The sequence below is a fragment of the Candoia aspera genome, chromosome 14 (assembly GCF_035149785.1).
Source record: "Candoia aspera isolate rCanAsp1 chromosome 14, rCanAsp1.hap2, whole genome shotgun sequence".
Lineage (NCBI taxonomy): Eukaryota > Metazoa > Chordata > Lepidosauria > Squamata > Boidae > Candoia > Candoia aspera.
Window position 1 is genome coordinate 1486325 of NC_086166.1, and position 18210 is coordinate 1504534.

Genomic DNA, 18210 nt, shown 5'->3' on the forward strand with positions numbered 1-18210 from the left:
CCACTTTAAGATGGGTGGACTTCATCTCCCAGAATTCCCCAGCCAGCATGTGGCCAAGGCTGACAGACACGGACCCAAGGCAAAGCCCCCCATTGCTTCAGAAGTTGCCTTTAAAATTTAAGCTAGGCTTACAATTTGAACTAGGTTTAAAAATTCCTAGGGGTTGACAAGCTGTGTGAAGATGCCATTAACATGCACCACGGCAAGCAGCAACTGGGAGAGAAACCTGGCAGTTTCGGGGGGGGGGACACACACAATGCAATCCAAAAATACACGCAACAGCACTGGGATTTAAAATCCACACGGCCGACAAATTTCAATCGCTACGTCTTTGCTGATCAGATTCAACTGCCCTGCTTAAACCTCCTTCCCTTTCTCTCAAGCCAGGAATTCAGACTGAAAACTCCCTGCAAGCAGAGATCCCGTGGGCGTGGCATGTTCTACAGAGCCAGCCCATGCTGGTTTATTCAACAGCTTGGGGTTATCCAACCATGACTTCAGAGAAATCCCAGCCAGCCTCTCTCTGTGCCATTTATTTAAAACTTAACACGCTGGGAGCACATTCTTTAAGGAATTTTTAACTCTCAAGTCACTCTCTTCAATGTTCGATTCGGACGGCTTTCCGTTTAATCAGGACCTGCCTATTTCAGCTACGGGAAAAAGGACTTGATAAGGAATCATTTTAAAAATTGTGGGGGGGGATTTGCTTTCACACACTGGCCATTGCTCTGAGCCTCCACCCCACCACCCCAGGAAAGGGGGAGGCAAGGATGTGCAGGACAGATCAAACAGGAGCAACCTGGGAAGAGAAGGGAAGAGAGAAAGTGCACATCCCGCGCATTGTATTCACAAGGCTGCCAATGCCATGGAGACGCGGCATCTTCAGCAGGCACGCCAAGGCTTCAGCTTGAAAAGAGGCCGCTAAGATTCCAAGGGGCTTCCCACATGCCTCTGTTCAGCCCCCTTCCAGTCAGGCTTCGCCCTTCGCCCTTTGCCCTTCACACAACACACACACAAACACACACACACAAACACCGCCAGCCCCAACTCAACTCAACCACGGTGCACTGCGGTCCAGCGCCAAGAGCCCCGGGGAAAACTTTCCAACTCTTGGCCCTGCGGGACGCAGGACCCCGTGGGCAGGAAGGCCTTGGAAGGCCGTTGCTCTTTCATTATTCAAACCTTCCTGCTCAGCCTCACTTGGAGGCCACCCCAAATGAAAAGATGATGTGTCGTCATGAACCCACAGTGAAAAACAGCAGCAGCCACGGAGGGGGGCTCTTTGAAGCATCTTTAATCACCCCCGCTTCCCTAAGCTCCAGATTAACCGCAGCAAAGTTAAGAAGCCTTTTTCACAAGGTTGAAAACGGTGGCATGCTGGGCAAGGGGGGGCAGCTTGTCAGTGAAGAGCATCCCAGCACAATGGCCTTCCTGGGGAGGGCATGCTAGACCGGTGTTTCTCAACCTTGGCCGCTTGAAGATGTGTGGACTTCAACTCCCAGAATTCTCAGAGTTGAAGTCCACACATCTTCAAGTGGCCAACACTGGTCTAGAAGATCTCTGAGGCAACTGTTTTAACACGTCCATCCAACTGGGTACACCCTGAGGGCACTGGAATTCAACTCCCATTATCCCCACCCAGCTTGCTAGGGAAGGCTACTGTACATCAAGACGTCAGCGGCCCTTCCTCCCAGCTCAACTCCCCCCTAAAAGCACATTGCACACATCTGCATTGGAGGCTGCTTTCTCGGGGTTCAGAATGGCACATGGGGACCTCAAGTGCACTGCCTGGAGTTCCCCAGGCCTGGCCAATAAGCCCCCTCCAACGTAAACCAAGCCACCTCAAGGCATTGCTCGACACCCTCCTCTTGAGGAGGCATTGCAAAGACCAACAGCATCCATCCCGCCCTGCAGCCACAGAAGCCCAGGGCCCTCTCCCAAAATCTGAGAAAATCAGCCGGGTTTCCAAGACCAGCAATTCCTGCATTCCGGCTCCGTCATTTCAACCTGCACCTGTAATTTAAGAGCGCCGGAGAGAAGCTACAAGGACGGCAGACGGTACAGCCATTCTCTTTGGGTCCTGCCTCCCCCACCCCCTCCCCCAAATAGTCAGTGGGTTCAGGAACAGCCAGAAAATACACCCAGCAGGGCAACACTGCCAAGGGGTGAAAAACGGACTCAAGAAGGCTGTTCCCCTTCACGTCTCTACCTGGCTGAGGCACAAGAAAGGCTTGAAATGTGGAAGATGCTGCCCTGGGAGAGTTGCAAAGGCTGGCAAACGGTGTCCACCTTGGAGCCCGTAGCAAGTGACAAGCAGGAGACGCGCTGATGGGTCCTGCAGCCATCTCGGCAGAAGGCCACCCCCAAAGTTCAGAGAACGAAGATGCTCCAGAAAGGAAACCTCGAGTTTCCCAAGCCATTGCCCCAAAAAGGAGAAACCTGAGAAAGGCTTGGAGATGCAGCATCCATCCTGAAGCAGTAGTTCGGCCAGAAGCAGCATCCAATACTTTCCTGCCTTACTGACTAGAGTAAGTCAGGGAACGGGGTGGTCTGAATCCCATATGTTTTGTGTTCTGAGTCTTGTAACTCAGGCAAAAATTAAAATAAAATGGGTGAATGTGAGAAAATAGGAAGGAAAACACGGTCTCCTGTTTTCCAACTATAGTATATTAAGGGGTCCTCAACCTCGACCAGCCTTCTCCACGCTGGCTGACCCCAATAGTACTGAATGTCCTTCAATCCTACCCAGCATTGTCATGGCTGAGAATTCTGCAGTTTGGAGGTGAGGTAAGAGAAGGCTGACCTTCAGAAAGTCCACCAGCATACAGGATGAGAAAAGTCCAATTGCTATCTGCTGGGCTACAAGAGAATCCTGGACATCCTCTAGAACAGCTGTTGCCCTCTTGCTATCCAGTCACAGACATGGTTGACCAGGAACAAATCCATGGCAATTCTGGGGTTACCTTCACTAGCAATGCAAGCAAAAGCATTGCTAACGGTTGTAGAACTACAGCCTGACCACCGTGACCAAGGGCAGAGGGATTCTGGGAGTTGTATTTTGCCTATCTGTAGGCTCACCATTTCCACAACTCTGGCGAAGGAAGAAGCAATGAATTACAGGAGGCCATGCTTAAGTCTTTCACCAACTGAAAATATGGTAGATTCCTTCTCAAAGCACCTTGCATTATGGAGATAAAGCTAACCAATCCAAGTGCCGGGTCGCTAGGAATATTAGCAAGAGAACATCCAGAAAACATGGCAAAGTTCTGCTCTAGTATATTCACAAAAAAGGACCAAGACTTTTGTTTGGACCATTATCACCAAACATCTAAACCTCCACCTTTGCAGCTCCTGTTTGCTGATCAAACACCCCAATCAGCTTTCCCTCAGCTGGCACCTTCAGAGGGGTTGGGGCTGCGATTTCCCCAATTCCCAACCACTTTGGAAGTTGCAATCCCAACATCCCTGAAGTCTGTCAGGTTGGGGAACCCTGGCTTAGAATATGCTATAATTCCCAGAAGACACATTAAAGATGCACATGCACAGATCCTCCCTCAGCAAGGATTCTGAACCAATCCACATCAGTGCACCCAAGGACTGAGGGTCTTTTCCCAATCCCCCAGATGGTATCCAATACCAGTTCTCCAGGCTTGACAGGGACCCTCGTCTTCACCTTCTGCCAGCACTCCAGGCCCAGAAAGGCAGCTGTTGCCACACCAAGAAGGATACATTTTGACTGCTCCCGATTTGGTTCCAATGGCCATAATGCGCAGCTTGGGGTCAAAGGCCAAGGAGCTGGGCTGGTTGGGGAAGCCATGCTCCACCATCTGGAAGGAAAAGGAGAAGAAAACATCATGTTGGAGGGCCGTCAAAGCAGAGGGAGATTGTTGGGCATGCTTTTCCAGGATGGGAGATGACAGGAAGGCCCGGGAGACGCAGAAGCAGATGGTTCTCAGACCAGTGGCCCCCAAACTACTTTCCAGGTCAAGGAGACCTCTGCCACAGCATCACACAAGCCAGGGAGCCGTGTTGCTTTGGTCCAAGCAGGCTTCCAACTGTTGGGTTGTATGAATCCCAAGAACATATCAAACACTATCCAAGGATGTGCCAGCCGAGCCACAGAGAGAAAGGAGGAAGGGGCATTAATGAAACCCCCTCAATGTCTCCCCTTCAGACAATAAGACTCAGGCCATATAAAACTGATATATAAATGAATGAATAAATAAATGTTTAGGCTGTATGCAGCATGTACCAATTTTAGACATGGTAGGGGAATAACAACTTTGGAAGAGGTACTCATTCTTCTCCGAGTTGCCAAGTTTTTTTTCCTGACTCTGCTCGACTTCTTAACCAACCCAAAGACTTTGAGAAGGCCAACCTTTCTTTTTTTATTTCTACCCTCTTTATTTCTGTCAAGCCACAGGGGAAGAAAAGCAACTGCTGAAGCTTTTCCAGGCTTGGAAATGAAGCGATGGGAAAAACTTCACCCTTTCTATTTCTGCACAGCTGGCTAAAAAGTCAGGGGGGCCGAGCTGGAATGAGTTGGCAACCTCACTTAAGGGCCAGGCTCTTTGTCAGATGTTCCCTGAACAGGTCCAAAGGAGCTGGTGGTCTTCCAGACCGGCCAACACCTCTACTAATGAATTAAGGAACTCAAGGCAACCCACTCAACGCAGGTGGACCAGTCCACTCCAGGCCAGCTCCAGAGACTTCAGAAAGAAAGAATTGATTAATAAAGAGTTGGCCCAGAGTGCAGTCCAGGAACCTTCCCTCCTTCCCCTCCCCCCGAGAATCCATTCAGCCCAGGACCGCAGGAGTGGACGGACAAACGAATCTTTTCAGCCAATTCCAACTTCATCTCTCCCAGGCACAGGGTCAATGCAAGAGAATTCTTGGCAGCTAACGGAGAGAAAGGCACTCTGAAAGTGCTCTCCAGCAGAAAGGTCCTTGCTTCCTCTCCCTGGTCAGCCTCAGCCCCCTTCTCCCCACCTCAGGAGACCACACAGGAGAAGCAGGGGCCAGGGGCCCTCTGGGAAGCACACACCCCCAGTTGAGAAAACATCCTGGCCTGGTGGTGTCTAGGCCCTCCGGATGAGAAGCAGAGCGGGGATCCCCCCCAGATCACCAGCAGGTTTGAACCTAAAGCCCCCCACCCTCCCCAGCTCCCGGGGTTGCTTTGCATGGCTGGGAGGGGGGGAGGAGGAGGAGGAGGAGGAGGAGGAGGTCTGGAAGGCATCTGGAGGCTCCCGAAGCCTCATCTGGTTACCCAGGACCCAGTTTTTGCCCATCCCTTATTTTAAAAGGAGAAATAGGAACACTTAGGAATCGTGGGCTGGGTGAGGCAAGATTAGCTTCATTTATAGAGGGCCATGCCATGCTAGCTGGGATGAAAAATCCAAGGTCACCAAAGCACTCCAGTTGAGGAAGTCTCAAATGTGTTTCTGTACACACCCAAGATCTAGGAGATTCCTTCCTTCCTTCCCTTTCCATCCTTCCTTCCTTCCCTTTCCATCTTCCCCTCCTTCTTCCCTTCCTGAATTTTACACTCAAACTAAAGAATGGCTCATCATCGGCAAAAGCAGAGTCCTTTTAGCACATGCCTAAATCAAGCAGGCCCTGCTCATTCTTTCCAATCCTCCTCCACATTCTGAGAACCGGACATCGCCCATAATATGCAGCACAATACTGGCCTTTGAAGTAGCAAGAGTGTCTATAGAAACCTCAACTGGCTTCATGACAAATTTCAGAGGCAAACATCTAACAGAGAATCCAAAGCAATGCATTAAGAATTCCATTTTATGGACAGGGTTAGACGGCATTCTGGTATGTGAGCAGGTGGATTTTAAAAAACAGCCCTGGCCAAGCGGTAGCTGCCAAAGGCTGCAAAAAGGGTCATTTCCTTCCCATTCCTTGCAACCTGGTCTCTTGAGGCAGATGTGTTAGGAACAAATCAAACAAATTTCCTGCACCAGGCATATATATATATATATATTTGGTCCCTGCAGGAGAGAAGTGTGAGGAGACAGGATTGAACGCCGTGCATGTCCAATAATCTTGCAATACGCTAAAGGCGCGTTGCATTCCCAGCAAAGGTGGGGAAAGGACCACAGCCAGCTCAGCCCCTCCTGCAATCCAGATTGCGCCCACAAACTCCTCTCCCTGAAGGACAATCCCTCAGCAGGAAAGAGAGGGTCACTGCAGGCGCAAGGATGGAGCAGGACCAAAGAGCAGCTGCAGGAGCTGCTGACGGAAAAACGGGGACAGCCACAGAGGGAGCCTCCACGCATCCCAGAGAAAGCAGGCACCTGCAAGGGCTGCGCCGCCCTCAGCACTTTGCTTTGCATTCACGATCCTGCCTCAGCCAAATGGGCGGCAAAGGCCAAGCAGGGCAAGTCCTGCCCACATCGCCCTGCCACACTGGGGTTGAGCCTACCACCCACCCTGAGAGCATCACAGCCAAACACGGGTGGAGTTGGAGTCAACCCCGGTGCGTATTTTCATTCCAGATCCTGCCCCGATGAGCAGAGAAGATAGCCCTGCAGTAGGAGGCCAGATGGGAGGACCGCGGCCACCTCCAGTACTCGTGAACTGCGGCTTCCTTGCTGACCGGCAGGACCGGCCCAGTTCGGGAAGGGGGGAAACCCCTGCCTTTCAGCGGAGACGCCTTGAGGCTCACACCCCGCGGGGGAATCGCTCTGGCTGAGCGCGTCCAGGTTCCAAGCGGGCAGATAAACTGCCCCTGCTGCTTGGCTCCTACCCGCCAAAGCTCGCCCAAGTCGAGGCCCCTCCCGCTCCCGAACAAGAGGGGGGTGGGGAGAGAGAGATTTGCGTTGCGCAGCTGCAGGGAAAGCCGCAAAGGCTGCTCAGCTGAATCTGGGGCCTCCGGGGGTTCCCGAAGTACCATTCGCAGCAGCAGCAGCGATGGAGAGGACGGCCGTAATCTGGGAACATCCGGAAAGTCACCCACCCCCCAATCCAGCATCGGCGCACCCGCCGGCACAGAGCGTCTGGTCCCTCAGCGAGTGGGAGATCCAAGACGCTTACCGCCCCCTCCCCACGCAGAAATGGCAGAGGGACATCCCGGATGGCAAAAGGAAAGAGGCTTCTCTTCTCCGGAGGGTTCTGCTGGGCAACGCAAACAGCCTCTGCCAACCCCCACAACCGAGACGGCCGAGCCCTGCATCTCCCTCCCGTGCATCTGCCCGCCGCCTGGCACGCTGCCCGCACCAAGCCTCCCGGGAAGCAGCCACCAATCGATCCACTGGGGGAGCGCGGGGAGACGCAGGTCAGAAAACATTTACACGAGGGAGGAATTCACCGCAAGGAAACAGGAATGCCCGTTCTCTCATTGCGTCTCTGGAAGCCCGAATGCCCGGGCGGCCCAGCCCGGCTAATAATGCTGCTCCCTGCAAAAAAGCAAACCAAGGCCCGGGGGAGTTCTGCAGAAGCTCAGATTGATGTAGGTTACCCCTTTCACCCAGGGCTGCATCCCAGCTTTCCAAAGGGGGGACCCGCTTGCATTCAAAATGCCCCCCCCATTCCAGCATCTCCAGTTTACTTTTTTTAAATACGTTTTATTAAAAGTTTTACAAAGAACATAAAAACTAACCCAAACTAATAGAAAGTAAAGGGGAGGGAGGGAGGGGAGGGGGCTTCCAATTTCCTTTGCAGCAAATATAAGTACAATTACAAAATTATCTCTTACTCCAGGATTAAAAAAGAAAGCTCACTTTTTTCTATTACCCCCTTTTTCTCCTATCATCCAAGCCGCAAGTCATAAGGGCATTTCTTGCCTTTCATGCAAAAAGCCCATAAGGGGTTCCAGTCAGCCATAAATGTAGACATTGTTGTTTCTCTGATCAAAGAAGTCAATTTAGCCATTTCCACAAGTTCCATCCTCCTCCCCAACCAGTCCCCCCTGGCGGGGGGTGTCGCATCTTTCCATTAGTTTGAAAAGAAGCAGGGAGCAGAGTTGGGGGCGGGGGGCCTTGGGGAGTGCGCTTTGCAGACTCCTGCTCCTCAGTGCTCGCACAGAAGCACAGCGGCTTAGAGCAGGGTTTCTCAACCTCAGCAACTTTAAGATGGGTAGACTTCAACTCCCAGAATCCTCCATGCTGGCGGGGGGATTCTGGGAGTTGAAGTCCACTAGTCTTAAAGTTGCTGAGGTTGAGAAACACTGGTTTAGAATATTCCAGGAATGTGGCACATGGGAGGCCAGCAATCTTAACAATCCTGTGAGGTGAGTGAGCACCATCCGCCTTTTGTCGAGAGGAAGGTGGAGGCCGAGAGGGAGCAGCTCGCCTAAGGCTCCCTGGGCAGCTATCCCACTGCGCTTGGCAGGCTCTGCTTCGGCCCAAACATGCCGGAGAGAAAGACCCATTCCTGTGAAACGGCTAAAGGGGCTGAGATCCAAACCAAGGGCTCCCCAGTGCTTCGGCCCGTCCTGGCTGTTACGCAAACCTGGGCAGAAATACTTGCCCGCACACCAATTTACACAGCGGACCAACAGCACCTAGATTCCTTGTTACAAGGTGTTCGAACTGAGCAGAAATCAAACAACAGCCCAGGGGGTACAAGGTCTGCTGGCCATCTCCTTCCCTTCCCAAATACAGGTAGTCCTCACTGAGCAACCATCTGTTTAGTGGTGGTTCAGACTTACAACGGTGTTGAAAAAAAGACTTAAGATCAGTTCTCACATTTATGAGCGTTGCAGCATCCCTGTGGCCACATGATCACAATTTGGGCGCTTGGGAACATTTATGACCCTTGCAGCATCCCAGTCACATAATCTCCATTTTCAACCTTCCCAGCTGGCTTTTGGCAAGCAAAATCAATGGGGAAACTGCATGATTTGCTTAACAACCACTTAGTTCACTTAACATGTGCAGCAATTCGCTTAACAACCACTGCAAGAAAGGTCATAAAATCAGATCGGATTCACTTAATGACTGCTTTGCTTAGCAACTGAAATTCTGGTCCCAATTGTGGTGGTTAAATGAGGACTACCTGTACTCCTATCATAACCAGAAAGGACTGACGGCACACCAACTGCACAGGAGCGAGCAAGCAAGCTGGATGCAATGCAACACCTCATACAGAGTCCATACTTCTGCAGGTCGCTGCCCCTTCATGCAAAGCATTGGGGGGGGGGAGAGGGAGGAACACTCTTATTCTGGAATAATAATTCCCAAAGACTCTTCTTTAAAGAAAACTGGAATAGGTAAGACGACTCTATTTCTCCCTAACACCTCTTCAAGCAGACATGGAGGCCCAAACTGTATCAGCTGTGCCCAGTGGGCAGATGGTACCTGCCTTAAATATACCCCAAGTTACACCTTCCCACGGAGGCTGGGAATAGCGCTACTTCTGCTTGTTAATCCTACCTGAGGCATCACACACTTGGCAGCTGTTTTCTGCATCCAGGAGAGACCTCCGGATTGTCTTCCGAAGGGGGGAACTATTAAAAGTGTTGAGTCTTTCCTCTGCTGCAAAGTCCACGGACACACAAGAACAGCGCAGCAGAGAAAAGGCGTCCCAGATTCGCCATCTGTCAGGCCCTGCTGTTGTACTTTAATTTGCATGGAACTTCGTTATACAGAGAGCTTTCAGGCACAGCATTCCCAGCTTTCGCATTTCTGCCGCAAGAGTTAGGCCATCCGAGACAGGCAGCCTTGTGGCTCAGTTTTCGACTTCAGGAAAAAAGAGGGAATTTGTAGTGCATCTTCACTTTTTACAGTCATGAGGACTAGGGGCTTAATTCCCAAACAGTCTTCATGTGGATTTTCTGCTGGGGGAGAGGATGAATGTTATTTTAAAACCAGCTTTCCAAAGGTAGCCGATCTGCTTCTGAATAAAGTCAAACAGGGCTGCCTCAAGATGGGTGAATCTGGTTATTCACGGTCTGGGTTCACAAAATACCCTAATCCCAGGTCAACAACCCAGAAGTCCTGAGTCTGTGGGACCTGCTGCCCTCAACAACAACAACAACATCAAAACCTATAGTGACTTAATGCCTGATGGGCCAATTTTCCACAACCCAAGCACATTTTATGTAATTATAATTCATTCAAATTTTAGATATCACTTCTTTGTAATCTTAGATGTTATTATGCTTATATCATTTTAGTGTTTATTTTATTGTTTAAATATAGACTGCACCCTGGACCTCACTCACATATGTTAGCTAGGTTATTTTGTAAAAGTATTTTAACTTTGTCTTAACTTTTATTTAGTTTATTATCTATTAAGATAGATTTATATATAGTCACAGGCACTCTGCTTGTACTGGTCTATGACCGTAATAAATTGATAGATTTCATGCTGCTCGGGCTTCCTGTCACCAGCTGAACCCCAAGCCACCCAGCCCTAGTTTAGCCGGGACTGATGGGGTGCCTGAACTCAGCCATGGAGGTGTCCTGGGCACGTGTGCAGGTAGGAGCACCATCGCCATTTTAAAGGTGCTCGTCCAGGGCTGTGCCAGGAGGCACCGTGAGTGCACCAACGAGGGAGAGCCCGCGGGGGCCCAGGAACAGGGCCATCTGCCGGCTCTGTTTGTCAAGCCCACATGTGCCAGGTGGGATCACAGAGCAAGCCCTTCCAAGTTCAACAGGCCTCTGGGTGGCCTCCCTCGGCAGAGTTCAAAATAATAATACCAAGAAATGGGAGCAATCGCACCGTACCCCCCCCCCCAATTCTTTTCACTGGCTGCGCTCCTGGGCCTTTTAACTGCAGGCTCACAGGCAAAACGCATCCCAGTCAGGGAGGGAACCTTTCCCACCCCTTCCCTGTTGCAACACGCCGGGTGGCAGGCAGAGACACCACCGGAAGGTTGCCTTGTTGCATAGGGGGCCATCCCCGACCAAGGATGGCTCCAAGATGGAAGAGCCACAGGCAGGACTTTGTTTCCCCTGCAAGGGGCAAAGACGCCACGCAGGCTGCTTCAGCCACCTTGCCTTGGGGCTGCCTTCTGTGGGCCCCCTGGGAGTTCAAAAATACCAGAAACTGCCGGATTATCCACGCCGGGCAGGGTGATGAGCGGCCAGGCAGAAGTTCAAGCCCTTCCTCAGCCCCAGAGCTCACTCACTGATCTTGGACCAACCACTGCCCCAGCCTACCCCACAAGGCTGTTGTAAGGATTGCCAACAGGGGGAGAGAAAGAAAGATGACGCCATGCCGTGCACCAGGAAAGAGGGCAGGATTAAAACACGTATAGCTGCATCTAGGCACAACAGTGGAAAGTTAATTCTGACCTGCACAACCCCGCACAAACTTCTTTTCAGGAAAAAAACAGGAGCAACGAGAAAAGGGGGGAATCAACTCCCAGAGCAGTTGGTAACCAGCAGACATCAGTTTTGAGTTTTCTGCCCTGCACGCAGGCCGTTTCGGGCACATTCCTAACTCGGTTTTGGCCATATCGAAGAAAGAAGAGATGAGATCGCAATATTCCTCAACCAACAATGTTGGGGGGCGGAAGGAAGGGAAAAAAGCTGATGTTTCCCAAGAAGATGTGGGCTGAACGCATCCCATATCTTTGGTCAGCAACAGCGGCTCCCAGGTCAAGGGAGTCACGGCCCCAAATCTGACCCAGAGCAAGAAGGGACCGCAGGCTATTTGTCTAGAGCAAACATAGCAGGGGATGCATCCCAGATACACACTGGATTTCGTTAGCTCCTCTCCCCTCTCCCCTCCAGCGATGCAGGGCCTGGAACAGCTAATTTTAAGAGGCAGCACAAGGAAGCACAAAAAAAGTGCAGAAGGAAAAAAGGGAAGACTGTAAGGGGGGAGGAATCTATCCTGCAGAGAAAATGGCAGCAACACAAGCAATCGAAGTAAACCTTTTGGCTATCAAGCTTGAGCCCGGCCCAGGCGGGGTATTGTTTAATGTCCTCCCGACAGAAATCTTGGTCCAGACCTAGCTCAGCGGCTCTCACTTTCTCATTAAACAAGCAGAGCCGCTGAAGCAACAAACCAGGAATCCCAGCATACTCTGAAGGTGCAAATCCGGGGTTTTAGCCTCCTGGGAATATGGACAAGCTCTGCCTGTATCAGCATCCCCAACCTGGTGCTCTCCAGGGACTCTGAAACCCACCACCACTTGGGGAGGGGGAGGCTGGATCATGAGCAGCCCTCCTACACCCACAGCTGGGTTTCGTCCAGCCCTTCAGCATCTGCTTGTAAGAGCTGCAAAGGGGATGGATTTCTTCCCGCCCCAAAGATTTGCTCCCGAGCTCTGGACACAGTGGCCAGGCTGTTGTGGGGGGGGGGGGTGAACAGGAGCCGTCCTTCTTTGGACGACTCTTTCCCATACTCCTGAGTGTCACCAGGAACAGCTGAGTTGGCTCGCAGAATGCCCCAGTCTCGTATCCAAAAAACGCCTTAAAACTCTTCGGAGGAGGGGGGGAGGGGGCCTGGGAGCTATTTAAGGGACAAAGAAGCATCTCCACACCCTGCCAACCCCCGCCCCCCAAGCACGCTGAAGGTTTGAAGAAAGAACTGTCTTAATTCTCCCTCGTCAAAGGCCGGCCTTCCGGCCGTGCAGATACTCAGCTCCAGAGTTTTATTGCTTCCATTCACTCCGAAGGGGAAGGAGTGAAAAAGGGGTGGGGGTGGAAGAGCTGCAGATGGCCAAGGAAGGGGGGGAGGCGCAGGGGAGAAATCCACAGCTTCACAATGGACACCCCACCTCCCACTCCGGAGTCCTTTCCCTCTGGGGCAAACTGGCTGTGAAGGGGAAAGGGGCAGTTTTGTGTCTGCAAAGGGGCGGGGGCTGGGGGGGGGCGGGATGTTGGGTCTGTTCCTTTCTCAGTCCAGAGCCAGATGCATCCTTGGGGGACCCGAGGCTTCCTTCTGGGGGGGAGCCTGCTGCTGCTCTGCTTAACCCCGCCCCCCCCAAAAGTCAAGCAGCACTGAGGATGCTTTACAAACAAATTAAGGAGCTCTCCCTTCCACCAACCCCTCCCCGGCAGAGAAAGGGAGAGACACCTTTGCTGGGAGCAAGCGTGGGAAGGGAGGAAACTGGAAAGGAAAATAAAAAATGCAGGTAAACACACACGCGCACACACACACACCCCGAAGGGGCTCCAAAGCTCTTTGCTGGGTACCCCAGGAACACAAAGCCTGGCTGGGCTGGGGAAGTTACTCCTGGGCAGGGGGTGAAGCTGCCTCAGGCTGTGCCCCCAGGGACCTGGTCCCCCCATTGTCTTTCCCATCTTTTAACCCCCCCCCAAAAGGAGGGGCCCACCACAGCCCCCCCTCTTGGCTCTCAACCCTGCAAGGAGGGACAGGCAGCCTCAGAGGCAAAGGGGATGGGGACAGGGCGGTGGGGGGGACCAGCAAAGGCAACACGGGCAGCTTCTTTCCCAGTGGGAGGGGGCGGATCAGGGTCCCTCCCCAGCCTTCAGAGGACCCTGCCTCAAGGATCGCCCCTTTTTTCCTGGGGAGTGAGCAGGCTGGGCAGAATTCCACTCTCCTTCTCCTCCCCCCACCCAAAAGCAGAACCAGCACAGGCCCCTCCGCAAGACGGGGTGACTCCCCCCCTCCCTCCCGCACCCAGAGGGGGGAAAGGCAGGACTCCTTCTTTAAAGTCCCCATTCTCCGCCCCCTCCTTCTCCCGGCCCCGAACAAGCAGGGGGGAGGCAGACCCAGCTGGAGCGCGCCACCCCTCCCCCCCGCACCCCCCCCCAAGCACAAGGAGCCCTAAAACAGGAAAACAGCCGAAGGAGGCTGCTCGCTGCCCCCGCGCTGCGTCCCGGTCCGCCGCCGCCTCCGACAGCCTAAGCCGCTGCCTCCCCCCTGCTCCAACCGGGCGCCCGCCAGACGCGCGGGACCTCGGCTCCCCCCGCGGCGGAGATGCCCGGGCGAGGACTGGCGCCGTCCCGCGCAGGGGCCCCGCCGGAGCGCTGCGGAGGCCCCGGGCCGGGGATGATGGGTGTGGGGGCGCCCGGCCGGGCCCGGACCTTGTTGAAGGCGAAGATGTCCTGCTTGAGCTTCTCCCGCTGCGGGTCGTGGCCCTGGCGGCGGAAGCGAAACTTCATCATCTTGCCGAGCGGCGCGGGCGCGGGGCGAGGCGGCCCGGCGGCGGCGCTTCCCCCATGCAGCGGCGGCGGCGGCGCCCTCCGCATCCAGCAGGCGAGGAGCGCGGATGCGCCCCGGTCGCGCGGGCGGCAGAAAAAGGGGCGGGGGCGCCGGGCGGGGGGCGCCGCCAGCCAATCAGCGCGGCCCGCGGGAGGCGAGACCCCGGCCAGACAATAGGCTGCCGACGAGCGCGCGCCCCGCCGGAGCAGGCAGACGCGCGGGCGGGCGGCGCTCCCTCCCGTCCCCTCCCCTCCCCTCCCCTCCCCTCCAGCTGTGCCCCGCGCCTGCGCCTGCGCCGCGCCCCCGCCGCCTGCCGGGAAACGTAGTCTTTCGGTCCGGCGCGGGCGCCCGCCGAGGGAGGCGCTGCCTCTCGCGGAGCCCCGCCCGCGCCAGCCCTGCGGGGCGGAGCCGGCGGTCGAGCGCGGAGTGCCGGCAGGGCGCGCTTCCTCCCCGGGACGCGTCCGAAGCAGCCGCGGCTTTGGGCTCCTGCGGGAGGGCGCACGGTGGCGGAGGCCCGCTGCTGCCCCGCGCCCCTCGGCCTTGCTCCGGGCCCCCGCCCCGGCGCGGTGGGATGCCCGCGGAGCGCCCGGAGAAGCTGCAGGCTCCGGCACCGCCCGACTCGCGCTCCCGCCGCCGGCCCGCGCGGGGGGCCTCGCTGCAGCCGGGCTCCACGCCTTCCCCACGGCGCTGGCAGGCACCCCCCATCCAGAGGCTGCCATCTGTTGTTTGCCCCCTCCCCACTCGGGTACAGGGTGCCCAGACAAGTCTCAGCCGAGAAGGACAGATGCGGAGCGCCTCGGCCAAAGTGGCTTCCCCAGGTGGGGCCGAAGTTTGAGTATTGTGGAAGAGGGAACATAAATTCCTCTTTGGGCAATTCCACCATGGATGCTACCGGTAGTCCTCACTTAAGGACCACAACTGGGACCGGAATTTTGGTTGCTAAGCAAAACGGTCATTAAGCAAATCCAACCCAATTTTACGACCTTTTTTGCAGCGGTTAATTGAGTCACTGCAGGCAACAAACCTCACGTTCATTAAGCGAGTTATGCGGTTCCCCGTTGATTTTGCTTGCTAGAAGCCAGCTGGGAAGGCTGAAAATGGCGATCATGTGACCACAGGATGCTGTGACAGTCATAAATGTGAACCAGTTGCCAAGCGCCCAAATCGTGATCCTGTGACTGTGGGGACAGGCAATGGTCGTAAGTGTGAGGACTGGTTGCAAGTCAGTTTTCCCAGCACCGTCGTAAGTCCAAACCATCACTAAAGAATGGTTGTTAAGTGAGGACTACCTGTAAGGCTCTACTCCAGGGTTTCTCAACCTTGGCACCTTGAAGATGTATGGACTTCAACTCCCAGAATTCCCCAGCCAGCATGGCTGGCTGGGGAATTCTGGGGGTTGAAGTCCACACGTCTTCAAGGTGCCAAGGTTGAGAAATACTGCTCTGGTCCCTTTTAACTTTGGAGGGGGTAATCCCTGTTGAAGGTACCAGTCCCTCCTTCCAAGTACTGTAAGCCTCATTGCACTGCAAAGGAGGAATGCTGTGAAATCAAGGGCTTTTACGTGGGAGCAAAAATCTGTCCGTCCTCCCAATAAGACTCAAGCATGGCTGCCGCCTCAGTCATCTGATTCACGCAGAGCACTTAGCCATAATGTGGGTTGGCTTAGCCTTGGCGTCACACACACGCACTGTTGTATTTCATAAACCTCGCAAGCTGTGCAAATTGAGTGGCGGTGTTCTTGGTGGGGCAGCATTCCAAAACACCCTGCTGCAACGCGGCTCACGCGATTCAGCATCTCTTATTCTGACATGCGGACATCTGGAGGCCCTAGGCTTAACTCGGTCCTGATCGATTCTGGGGGGCGAGAAAGTGGGGGGAACTGTGCATTCCTGGTTGGCCAGGTTTCATGTTGGAAGAGCAGAGTGGGCTTCTTCTGTAACAAGGAGATGGCAGGAAAATTAAATTCTGCTCTAGCCGTCCAAAAGGAAGCAAAGCAGCATAATGAACTGGCAGCTGTCCATAATAGTCTTCATTTAACTAACTGGATTCATTTTTGGCTGGGCAAGCCCGTTTCCCTTAAACCTAACAAGGGTTTACCTTTAAAGGATCGTGGCCACAAGAGGAAAACAAGTTCAGGCAGGGGCAATTCCCTTTGATTTAATCCCCAACGCCTTGGCACCAGCTGATTCTGTTTCCCACAAAACCTGTAGGCATTTTGCTTCTTTACCATGTGACCTGCTATTGCAAACACTGCTGATTCTTTTTTTTTCCTGATTAAAGGTTGCAGGTTTTATTAAGCATCTTCGCTGCATGCTTTAAGGCTTCTGAAAATGGGCAAGCACGGAGGAATTGGGTGGCCGGTTTTCCGACTGGCCGTCGCTGCTGTGGAGTTTGGCAAACTTGATTAGACCGATAATACATAGTGAGCAATCACATTGTTTATTAAATGCTGGAGTACTGGATGTTTTGCAAATGTAACTATTACTCAAACAGTTTCCAAACACTTAGTCCACCTGCTGTTAAGGTTCATCCCTTCATCTACCATCATTTTCCAGATACTGTCATGTTTGTTTATTTTTCAAATTTCTATAGCTGCCCACCTCACGAACAAGTGATCCTGGGCAGTGGAGAAAGAGCTAAATACAATGAATACATTAAAATATGTTTAAAAACCAACTAAAACAAAGAATGAAAGATGTTAAAAATAAGGGAGCCACCTCACTAATTTATCCATCCCCTGGGGTCCCCAGGCCTGCTGGCATAACCAGGTCTTGAACACCTTTTGGGCCAGATTTCTTCTTGTCAGTCCCCAACACATTTCCAGGTTCTTTCGGATTCTTCCATTGACCACCTGTGCCCTGGATTCATAAAACCAAGCATGACATTCCCAGGTTCTTGTAGCCACTCTGCTTTTCCAAACATTGCCTGTGGCTTCGTTCCCCAGGAGCTTGCCAACAGCGGGCCACCGTTCCAAGGGAAGGAATTTAAATTGCATTGCAGTGGAAAAAATATAATTAGGACCATTTGGCTTTACAGACAAGCAAGCATCTGGTGCTTGATTCTTTCCAACAGGCCAAATCTACACCTGGTGTAAATCATCTCTTTGTGGAGTCTAGTAAATTACAGGGGAGGGCTGGGAATCAAAAGAGCTAGCAGGGGTTCACTTGTGAGCAGTGAAGGTCATTCTAATCAAAGGTCTGGGACAGGGTGGCGGCTGGGTTGACCTAGCAAGGAAGCGATTGGTCGTGAAACAGAACGCTGGTTCACACGTGCCGGGGTGCTTGGTAAGAAGGGCAAAGAGGCAGCTAGCTGGCTGCAGACTGTCTCTGTGAAGAAATAAATGGGCATTGGGCAGTGAAGCACTACTTGGTTTCCTTTGGAGCTGGCTTCGCCCAACACCCTGAGCTTTCAACCAGGGTTGCTTCTGGCTTCACAGGCTGTGTGAATCCTGCCAACCGGGCTTTGCTGAATAAACTGTGGTCAAATAATGGCTTAGTGGGTGGTGCAAACAGAACCAATGTCTCATGCATCCCAGGTTCCAGGGGGGTGGGGAAAGATTGAGAAGTCTGAGTGCGCTGGTCCAACAACTGGATTCATTACATGGGTAGCTTCGCGCGTCTGGATTGTGCCTGAACTTTCCTAGAAAGCTGGGTCACGAATGTCGCCACCGTCTGGTTAAGGCCACTGGCCAAGAGCACAAGCTCTGGTTCTTTACTCGGTATTTGACACCTGAGATAAGCCAGCTTGGTTTTGTTTGACAAGCGGCAAAAGGATGACCAGGCTATGTGGTTTTACCCTGAGGGGCGTGGGTGGTTCTTTCAGTCTCAGACTCCCCTTTTGCATCCCAAGACCAAGGACCTTAACGGGGGAAACCAGCGGTCTGGGGCATAAGGCACCCTTCGCCCTCGGATCTCTGCTGAATCCCCCCTCCCCAGGTCTGGTTAAAAACCAGGGCTGTTTGCAATTAACCCAGCAACTAATGAGCTAGGGGAGAGTCACCCGGCCAGAGGGAAGAGATGATTCACCGGGCCAGACTTACAGGCAACCAGTTCAACAACAACATGCTTCTCGGTCCCCATAGCGGGGCCGGAGATCGGGTTGCGCAAGCAGGCAGGGCCATCCTGGAGCCCTGTCTGG

General features: G+C 53.4%; 1 protein-coding gene across 1 annotated transcript in view; it reads right to left on the minus strand.

Annotated features, from left to right (window-relative positions):
• The window catches only part of LLGL1 (LLGL scribble cell polarity complex component 1), a 39836-nt gene extending 25711 nt beyond the window's left edge, over positions 1-14125 (minus strand). Inside the window, exons 1-2 of the mRNA XM_063314689.1 lie at positions 13956-14125; positions 3730-3827 (exon numbers count right to left, since the gene is read on the minus strand). Of these exons, the coding sequence (XP_063170759.1) occupies positions 3730-3827; positions 13956-14120 (263 nt within the window). The 5' untranslated portion in view covers positions 14121-14125. The remainder of the gene's footprint in view (positions 1-3729; positions 3828-13955) is intronic.
• Between the last annotated feature and the right edge of the window lie 4085 nt (positions 14126-18210).